General features: G+C 37.1%; 1 protein-coding gene across 1 annotated transcript in view; it reads left to right on the forward strand.

Moving 5' to 3' along the window:
• The window catches only part of SPPL2A (signal peptide peptidase like 2A), a 36,230-nt gene that overhangs the window by 12,886 nt on the left and 12,573 nt on the right, over positions 1-10,771 (forward strand). The window contains exons 9-14 of the mRNA XM_015558910.1: positions 846-920; positions 4,574-4,630; positions 4,825-4,878; positions 5,313-5,415; positions 6,232-6,312; positions 8,433-8,593. Coding sequence (XP_015414396.1) covers positions 846-920; positions 4,574-4,630; positions 4,825-4,878; positions 5,313-5,415; positions 6,232-6,312; positions 8,433-8,593 — 531 coding nt within the window. The remainder of the gene's footprint in view (positions 1-845; positions 921-4,573; positions 4,631-4,824; positions 4,879-5,312; positions 5,416-6,231; positions 6,313-8,432; positions 8,594-10,771) is intronic.

Here is a 10,771-nt window from a genome sequence, read left to right on the forward strand (position 1 = left end):
AATGTTAAAAAATCCTCATCCAAGGATATTTTTTCCATTGCCCCTTCCTTCCTTCCTTCCTTCCTTCCTTCCTTCCTTCCTTCCTTCCTTCCTTCCTTCCTTCCTTCTTTTCTTTTACAGACAATGGAAGGGATTTTTAAAATTATTGATTTTAGAGAGAGAGAAAGAGAGAGAAACATCAATGTGAGAGAAACATCAATCAGTTGCCTCCCATAAGTGCCCCGACTGGGAATCAAACCTGCAACCTAGGTATGTGCCCTGACCAGGAATTGAACCTGCAGCCTTTTGGTGTGTGGGACGATGCTCCAACCAACTGAGCCCCCTGGCCAGGGCGATAATATTTTCTTTTTAAAACAACTTTACTGAGGTATAATTTACATATAATTATACCCATCTAAACTGTGAAGTTTATTAAAATTTTACAAATGTTTAACTTTGTCACCACCATCACAATCAAGTTAAACAACATTTCTCATCTCTCCAAAAGCTCTATCTTGCCCTTTTGCAATCAATCCTAAACCCCAGTCCCAGGTAACTACTGATTTGCTAGCTAAAATATTTTAAATCATTTATATAATATGCCTAATTTATAAAATTCTTACAGGACTAAATATCAGGAAAGAACATTTCTTTGATTCAGTGATTCTTTTTTTATATAAAAAGAATAGGATAAAGAACATAAAAGTTTTAATGGGGTTTATAGAGAAAACTACAAATAGTAATAACCATTAATGCTTTTAAAAATAGTGTTCAAATGTATGTTCATATGTTTATTTATAACTTGAAAAATAATCTCTTAATTTAGATATGGGAAGTTTGACCTTTAATTTTGTTTCTTTCAACAGTCATGTGTGATACTTCTAGGCCTCCTCCTCCTCTATGATGTGTTCTTTGTTTTCATAACACCATTCATCACAAAGGTATGATATTTTGAAACCCATGAGAAACATGCTAAAAGACGAGAATCTTAAACCTGCTCTTAGATTATTGGTTTTGCAGATGTTTACCCTGAGTGAGTTCTAACTCTTTTAAGAAAATTGTCATTGAAATTGGTGCTTTAATGGAGGAATTTTTTTTCAAGCCTTTAAGCCATTCTGCGAAGTAAAAAACGTCTCCTGACTGATGTGAATATGAGAATATCTATAAATTTGCTTCCCACCCTTTTTAAAGTATCTTTTCTTATTGTGAAACAGTAAATGTTTGCCGTAGATAAAATAGACGACAATAATAATGAAAATGTGGCATTGCTACTCCCATTTCTGTAGCTGTCATCTGAGAGCACCACACTGGAAATCTGAACACCTAACGTGTACCCTCGTAACCCTGGATAAGTCAGATAGCTCTTTGTGCTTCAGTTTCCTAATCCATTGTGTGAAGGCGTATTACTAGCATTTCATCCTCCCTCTTCCACCAGTAAAATTCTTTTGGTTGCAACTAACAGAACCCAACCTACCCTTTCTGTACCAAAAAGGTCCCGTCTATCCAAGCTGTGTGTAGAGGCCAAGATGGGACTGGCCTCTGCAGAAACTAGACGCAGGGCTACATCTGCCCCCTTTCTGCTTCTGTCCATGTGTTCATGGTCTCAGACTGGCTTTTTCCATTATGTTAGAATCATAACAACTGGCATCTCCTAGGTCATCTATTTGCAGCTCTGCCACTAGCTCCTCAATAAAATGAAGGTGCTGTTCTCAGGATAAGGGAGAGGTGTTGGGTGAATGTGATAGTCTTTAATTATTTGCCCAGTTTTTCCACTTTGTCCCTATTCCTATCTCATGAATATATTTTAAATTATTGTCTAATTCTCTCACTTCCCCTATTTTATTTTGTGTCTTGCTTTGTAACTTTCTATCATCTCTTTATCCTTTGTCACTTTCACATATTTAATATTTGATATTATAATCACTACTTTTTCCCCCATTAGTTCTTTATCCATTCTTTAGCCCCTACCATCTATAAAATCACTGTAAAACTCTGCACTTCCAGTAGGTACTTGCTAAAATGGCGTAAGTCAAGCCTATGTCCCATTGGAGAGGTAAAATTGGCCCAAATCACAACTACTCCAGCCATCTTACTAGCACCTTTCTGTGCCTTGATGATGAGCCATTTGACTAATCGACTTTATTTGCAATAGTACCCCACAAAAGCATAGAACTAGTATTTCGGATTATAACAAAAATTGTTAACTTATTAAAGCATTTTTTTTAAAGTTCTATCTAAAGTTGCCCTAGCCTGTATCAATGTATTTGGTTCAATAAGATGTTTCTGTAAGGCACTCCATCAGAGATCTCATAATGAAAGTAAACTATTCTCTCTATAAAGCCATTATCATAGGTCAACAGATGGTCATAGCATATGACACATAAATTTTACGGTGGCAAGAGCTATATAAATTCTTGTTTTAAAATAATTTGTCCATTCTGTTTTAACACTAGTATCACTTTTTAAATGTCAAACGTGTCTGCCAGCAAACTATTTCCAATCTCTATACATAAAGAGTTTTTGAATTTTAAAAGTATAGGGTAATAATAAAAATATCTTTGAGCCCTCTTTCTTTCTTCTGTGCTTAGGGTATTCTTCATCTCCTTTTTTTCTATCTTAGTTCCCACCAACTAGGAATTCTTAGTCGTCTGATCAGGTGGAAAGATTGAAGTGCTCTTTGCTCTGTTCACTGTTACAGATTTACTTTAACACTGTCTTCTCAGTCTGGTTTGTTTTTATTAAAATTATAGACCTTACTTTTAGTAGGTAACTCTAAATGAAAATCAGATATGCAATTTCTTATTTTGGTTGTTCTCACTGAAAATTTCAAGGATTAACTATTGGACAATCTAAACATGTTCTCAACCCTGGTATTAGTAAACTTTTAATGAGTTAGCAGGGCCAGTATCTATTAGTACTGACAATAAGAGCCTATCTTCATTTTTGTTGTTAATCCTCTCCTGAGGATATTTTGCCATTGATTTTTAAAGAGAGTGGAAGGGAGGGGGTGGATGGGGGAGAGAGAGAGAAACATCGATGTGAGAGAGACACATCAATTGGTTGCTTCCCCACATGCTACCTGATGAGGGCCGGGGATCGAGCCTGCAACCGAAGTATGTGCCCTTGACCAAAATCGAACCTGGGACCCTTCAGTCTGCGGGCTGATGCTCTATCCACTGAGCCAAACTGGCTAGGGCATCATTTTTATTTCATACACCATGGTTTTTATTATAGTATTTTGCAGATAGTAGTTACTCAAATATCTTGGACTGTTTGAGAGGATATCATTGATGTTCTTCAGTTAAATATTTTAAATAACAAAACAAGCCAAACTCTTTTAACTGAAAATTGAATCACATGATGGGAGTTTGCTGTAAGGAACTGTATTAAATATTCGTTTATTTTTCTAAACTCTGTAACTTAACCCTTCAGTAACCCAAAGCTTAACATGAGGAAGAGATTTCTATAGCTCGGGACTTTATCCTTCTTCCTGCTTAGCTCAGGTATCAGCAAAGTACTCCTAAAAACATTCTGGTGACTTCTCCTTTGCACCCACCCACATGTAAAATATTATAGTTAGTAAATCAATTTTTCTAAACTTTAGCATTTATTTACCTTCCCACTACCTATTCTGAAGCTCGCTACCTCAGAATGTTTCCCTTCTCCACAGCAGACTTGGCTGGCAGGAAGTAACTTTAATGAGCTTGTCACAGAGCCCACATAACAAGCCTGAGCCACACACAAGGGAGAGAACTCAGCTAAGGTTAAAGTTTTGATGGGGACATAAAAGCAGGCAGTGCTGATAGTGGACAGTAATTAGGGTAGAGAAGCATCTCAAGTTCTTTAGGGCTGGGTCTCTCAAGTTGGCTTCATTGTTTTGTTATTGTGGGGAGTAGCCAGAGATCAAATGTGTATTTATTCAAATAAAGTTACTAATATTGAATACAAATCTAAATATTAGAAAATAAATATTTCTTGTGTCCCCATTAATTGTTATCGCTAAAAATGACTAAGGACACATAATATATGACATAATATAACTGAAAGCAGAAAAATTTATAGCCCATTAGAAATGCTAGATATGGTTGTCAATACAAACCATTGCGCAAAGCTTCACTTGAATAAGCTGTATATGGTTTATCTGTCAGTTTCTGAAAATTGTTGAGTTCTGATAAAGTGGAACAGTGTTGCTAGGTGGATTTTGTTTCTGGTTACTCCAGCTTATCTACAGAGACTGTTTTAGGAAAAAAGGAGTATTTTATTTTATTTATTTAGTTTTAAAATATTTTTATTGATTTCAGAGAGGAAGGGGGAGGGAGAGAAAGGTAGAAATATCAATGATGAGAGAGAATCATTGCATGCCCCCTACTGGGGATCAAGCCCGCAACCTGGGCATGTGTCCTGACCAGGAATAAACTGTGACCTATGGGTCATACATTGGCACTAACCATTGCGCAACAGCAGCTGGGCTTATGATGCATTTAAAAAATCAATTTATGGTAGGCCATAATCTACAGGGCCAAATCATTCTTGAATACTGTCAGATTGTTCTCTTTAAATGATTGGACAATTTCTTTCATCTTCTCAATTTTAGAACGGCGAGAGTATCATGGTTGAACTTGCAGCTGGACCTTTTGGAAATAATGAAAAGGTAGCGATGGCATTTAAACAGAACTGGCTGCCACTGTATGTATGTGTGTCCAGTTAATAATTTGCCTTCCTGTGTAATTAATTGGTCATGTCGTGCATGTTAAGGTATTGTAAAACTTTATTTCTCACAGAATATAGCCCTTTTCTTAGTTATTCTAAATTATTAAATACCTATTGACTTGGGTTTCATCCTAGAATGATGGAAACTTGGTGGAAGCCACTGGTCAACCCTCAGCTCCCCATGAGAAAGTAAGGATTGTATTTCAGATATGTTCATTGGACTTTAAATTATAGCCTCTGAGACAAGACTCTTCTTTGGGGGAAAACAATCCAGATTGCCAAAAAAAAAAAAAAAAACCTGTTTCAAGGCCTGAGTCATATTTTTGCTAAAAATGGAAAAGAGGTTAGATGTGGGGATACTAGAAGTCATACTGTTAACCCTACACGTGTTTCGTTTTTTCCAGAACTACATATCTCTTTCTTTCAAGCTTCCTATACATTCAGAATATATATGTGTCTAGTTTATGTTTTCTAATTTCAAGTTCTTCTAAATGTCAGTTTTAAAATGTTAAAACAATCATTCTAATATTAATTCTTCCTTTTCTAAAAGGTATGGGTAAAAATTCCCAAGAGGGTTTATTGGTGACCCTTTTTCTTTTCTTTTTTTTTTTAAATAATTACAGTTACCAGTAGTCATCAAAGTACCAAAGCTGGCATATTTCTCAGTAATGAGTGTATGCCCCATGCCAGTTTCCATATTGGGTTTTGGAGATATTATTGTACCAGGTAAGCAATTGTTTGTAACAATTTCAGTAAAAAATACTGATCATTTCAATTTGTCAGATGTATAGTATTTGTTAAAAGTTACCTACTCTGTATTAAGTATCTCTTGGCTAACGCTAGAGCTGGGATCAATGATAAAGAAAGAAAAAAGCATTTTGAGTGGTAGAAGACAAAGCCCAATTGGTAACAACCAAAGTATATCTTCCATGGCTCAAAAAGTCTCTTAGAGGAAGCAACTAGGATCAGTTTGACCTTCTTCCTAAAGGAAGTATAATATATTCGAAACCCTTTTTAAAAATTTAATTCAATAATACCAAATGTATTATAATTTCTGTTACTTCTGTTTTAAAATAATAGTTACGTTTTAGGAAAAGTGGTTTAGTAAAAGTGATTTAGAAACATAGTAAACACTGCCCTATAGGGCACTATAATACAAAACATATAGCATAGTATATGGTGGAGTTGATGAGCTTTTAACATGTCTTCTCTGACCGTTATTGCAGCTCTGCATTATTTTTCTCATTGGGCTACCCGTAGAATAAACTTCACCCCAGCCCACTAAAAATACAGTTTAGAAGTAATTAATATTTCTCAAGTAGCTGACACTTTGTCCTTCCTCACGTTTCTTATCGTTTCCCTGGGTCCTAAGTGCCTGTGGATGGGTAAAAAGTACTAGCTCTTATGAAAAATACGCACACACACCAAAAAAAACATTTTATTTACATAGTAAAGCCAAGTAGAGAGAAAATATAACAGTGTTGTGTTATGAGTTGTGGTGGTGGTTTTAAGAAAATAACGCTGAGTGTTTTTTCTTTTAAGGCCTGTTGATTGCATACTGTAGAAGATTTGATGAGCAGACTGGTTCTTCTTCTTCTATATACTATGTCTCCTCCACAATTGGTAACTTTTTTGTGTGTTTTTTTTATTATGTTGAATTGTGTTATATGTAGGAAAAGGTAGAGGTCTAAAAATAAGGAGCTCTCAATTCTAATTCATCATCACTAACTAATAAGACAAATATTTTTTCCCATCAAAAAGGAATAATTATACTTTACTACCTACTTCACAAGGTTTTTGAGGCTTAACAAGGAAATTATATGTGAAAGAAAAACATTACATTTTATATGTAAAATACTTATTAGAGCAACTGGCACACAAGTAGTCAAATTATATAATACTAGATTTGAAAAAAATACTGTATGGATAACTATGTATTTATATAAATGAACTTATGGCACAATAACATCTCACCTAGGATAGCAAGTAGTTGTTACTTATCTCTGTTTCTATTGTTTGTTTTTTTAATATATTTTATTGATTTTTTTACAGGGAAGAAGGGAGAGGGATAGTTAGAAACATCAATGAGAGAGAAACATTGATCAGCTGCCTCCTGCACACCCCCTACTGGGGTTGTGCCTGCAACCAAGGTACATGCCCTTGACTGGAATCGAGCCTGGGACCATTCAGTCTGCAGGCCGACACTCTATCCACTGAGCCAAACCAGTTAGGGCTATAACTTGTATCTTTAAAAGACTACAGCAATAGGGCAAAGCTGTAGTGAAGGCAGGAATACCAGTGCCAAGTCATTGCCATAATGGTAGACAAAAGATGTAGTCCCCCCGTTTTCCATGGCAGGGAATATCTTCCAAGATCTCCAGAGGATGCTTGGAGCCATAGAAAGTGCCCAACCCTATATATACTGTGTGTTTTCCTATGCATACTTCCCTGTGATAAAAATTAAGTGACCCAACAAAATTATTTTCGTTGCTACTTCATAACTGTAATGTTGCTACTGTTATGAATCCTAATGTAAATATCTGATATGCAGGATGGTCTTAGGCAACCCCTGTGAAAGGGTCGTTCGACCGCCAAAGGGGTTGCGACCCACAGGTTGAGAACCGCTGCTCTAAGGACATTAACATTAAGAGCCTAGCACCAGTTACTGTGATACAATAAAAGAAGACTTGGTGAAAAGGTGAATAATAGGGACTGTGTCACTTCTGTTGTGTCACTTTGGCCAGCTCACTTCACTTCCCTGGTCCTCCATTGCCGCCTCTGTAAAATGAGGAGGTAGACTCAGTTGTCTGTAAAGGCCCTTCCAGCTCCAATATTCTCAGATCCCATGTTCAAAATGAGACCCCGAGTCATTAAGAAAAAATGAAATGATATTTGGTATGCTCTTGTTGCACAAGACCAGGAAATACATAATCAATGTGAGGAAGATTTTTTTCAAAGCAATCATTAGTACCTACGGGTCCAAATTTTAGTTATCTAAAATGTGAGACAACTCAAAATCCTTAATGGTAACAGATACATGAGACTTGAATTATTATATTTACCTATGGTTGATGGTTAGTATTTATACTAACCAGTTTCCAAGTTTTTCAAAAGCCCTATAGAATGTCTCTCCTAATTACAGTCTAGGAAAATAATGACATTATGAAAAGAAGTCATAGGGTAAAATCGTCCTCAAATACTTGAAAACCAGTACTTCAACTAGGGATTTAAAAAATCCACCTTTGGCCCGGCTGGTGTGGCTCAGTGGTTGAGTGTCGACCTATGAACCAGAAGGTCATGGTTCTATTCCCGGTCAGGGCACATGCCGGGGTTGCAGGCTCGATCCCCAGTAGGGAATGTGCAGGAAGCAGCCGATCCATGATTCTCTCTCATCATTGATGTTTCTATCTCTCTCTCCCTCTTCCTTCCTCTCTGAAATCAATTAAAATATTTTTAAAAAGAAAAGCCCTAGCTGATTTGGCTCAATGGACAGAGGGTCAGCCTGCAGACTGAAGGGTCCCAGATTCGATTCCAGTCAAAGGCACATGCCCAGGTTGTGGGCTCGGTCCTCAGTAGGGGGTGTGCAGGAGGCAGCTGATCAATGTTTCTCTCTCATCATTGATGTTTCTCTCTCTCTTCTCCCTTCCCCTCTCTGAAATAAAATTAAAATACATTTTTTAATCTTTTAAAATCCACCTTTGGAAGCATTCAGAAATGACTGATATCTGTTATTCTTTTTGCAGCCTATGCTGTTGGCATGATAATTACCTTTGTTGTTCTGGTGCTGATGAAAAAGGGGCAACCTGCTCTCCTCTATTTAGTACCGTGCACACTTATTACTGCCTCAATTGTTGCTTGGAGACGTAAAGAAATGAAAAAGTTCTGGAAAGGTAGCAGCTATCAGGTATGTGCTTATATTTTAGATGCCAAGTTATCTTATGAAATAATTCAGTGACTAACTTTGGCTGGAACTGCCTATATGTATCTAAGCTTTTATGTGCCAAGTATTTATCTTGGATCTCTCAGGCTGTCCTTTAAGTTTTTTCCACTATTGCCCCTTCCTGTCCACCTGCTGCATCATCAGTTTTCATCACCACTGCAATCTGATGCCAAAATCCTGGTGACTCAGGAAGGAGTGGGAGGGCATCAGGAAAAAGCAAAACATATTTCGACATGTTTTCAGAATGCACACAAATGTAGACTTCATGGAATATAAAACTATGTTTACTGAATTTTGAGACTGACATTAGCTATTTATAGTGAGAGTCCTAAGGTTTTTCAGATAAAAAGTATACCCTTGCTCTGGCCAGTGTGGCTGAGTTGGTTGGAGCATCATCCCATATACTAAAAGGTTGCGTCCCAGGTTGGTCATGTACAGAAGGCAACTGATTAATCCCAGGTTGGTCATGTACAGAAGGCAACTGATCAGTGTTTCTCTCACACCAATGTTTCTCTCTCCGTTTCCTTCCCTTCCCCTTCCTCTCTCTCTCTAAAATCATTAAAAAAAAACCCCACCATATCCTCAGGTGAGGATTTAAAAAAAAAGTATACCCTCTTCAGCATCTAAATGGGCCTAAGTAAATTAAATAGAGCACTCATTTTAGATTGACCTTTTTATAAAATTTCAGGACACAGAAAATCTTAATACCAGACTACTGTGTTTGAGTTGTGCCTTCATTGAAGTTAAACTCCTTTCTTCTTTTTCTGAATGTTCTTGGTATTCGACTAAAGTCTGTTTGCATTGAAATGAAAGAGGGTTGGGAAACCCTCACCATTAAGGTCAGGGTCATGGCATTGATCCCTTCACAAGGCAGTTAGCACTGCTTTGCCCTATTACAACAAACTGCCCTCCTCCATCCACCCCCCATGCATGTGTGTCAGTGGTCACATGAACAAAACAGAGGTACTTTGGGTGGATGACGCAATTCTGTTAGTAGATAAACAGTTCAAAGTTCATATTCATCTTGTAGTTGGTCTGTAGTATCATCTTTATTTAACAAGAGGTGATTAACACATTAAGTTAGACCAGTTGGAAAAGCACTGATCTGGAATTCTTTTTGGATAAATCTTGTAATTTCTCTGAAATTTAGATAAAAATAACAACACCTGCCTTACTTCACAATGCCATTGTCTCAACATGTATTTATACACGTAGAATCAGTTTATGGTCACAAGGTCTGTGACTAAACTTGTAAGATAGGTTGCAACTTTTCCATTAAAAGGACACATAGAATTTTTATTTTTACAGATTTAAAAAAATAAAGTATGTCCTATAACACATATTCTACTACTATACTAGCCTTTGAAAGCCACAACCCAAAAAGTGCTCTTCATCATCATTTTTTAAAAACATCTTTTTATTGATTTCAGAGAGGAAGGGAGAGGGAGAGAGAGAAAAAAATATGAATGATGAGTGAGAATCATTGATTGGTTGCCTCCTGCACATCCCCTACTGGGGATCGAGCCCGCAACCCAGGCATGTGCCTTGACTGTGACCTCATGGGTCATAGGTTAACACTCAGCCACTGAGTCACACCAGCCAGGCTCTTCATCATTATTTTTTAAAATAATTTTATATTTTTTCATTTAGCAAATGTTTATTGAGCAGTTCTGTGACCCAGGACTATTTTAGCTGGTGATAAAATATGAACAAGTTAGAGGTCTAACTCTTAAAAGTGAGAGTGCTGTGGGGAATACAGATGGGATCACTAATGATACGGTGTGATAAATATACTAGTTATGGTAGGTGCCATGAAAGCTAGCAGGGGACACCCATTGCTTATAGGATCATGACTGAGTCAAAGGTGATTTGGGGAAGGCTTTAAAGAATGTTAAATTTGCCCGGGCAGTGTCGCTCATTGGTTGGGTGTTGACCTATGAACCAGGAGATCATGGTTCGATTCCCAATCAGGGCACATGCCCAGGATGTGGGCTGGATCCTTAGTAGGGGGCATGCAGGAGGCAGCTGATCAATGATTCTCTCTCATCATTGATATTTCTGTCACTCACCCTCCCTTCTTCCTGAAATCAATAAAAATATCTTTTTTTTAAATTTTTAATTTTTAACTTTATGTTGAGACTT

The sequence above is a fragment of the Myotis davidii genome, unplaced genomic scaffold, assembly GCF_000327345.1.
Source record: "Myotis davidii unplaced genomic scaffold, ASM32734v1 scaffold132, whole genome shotgun sequence".
Taxonomy (NCBI): Eukaryota; Metazoa; Chordata; class Mammalia; order Chiroptera; family Vespertilionidae; genus Myotis; species Myotis davidii.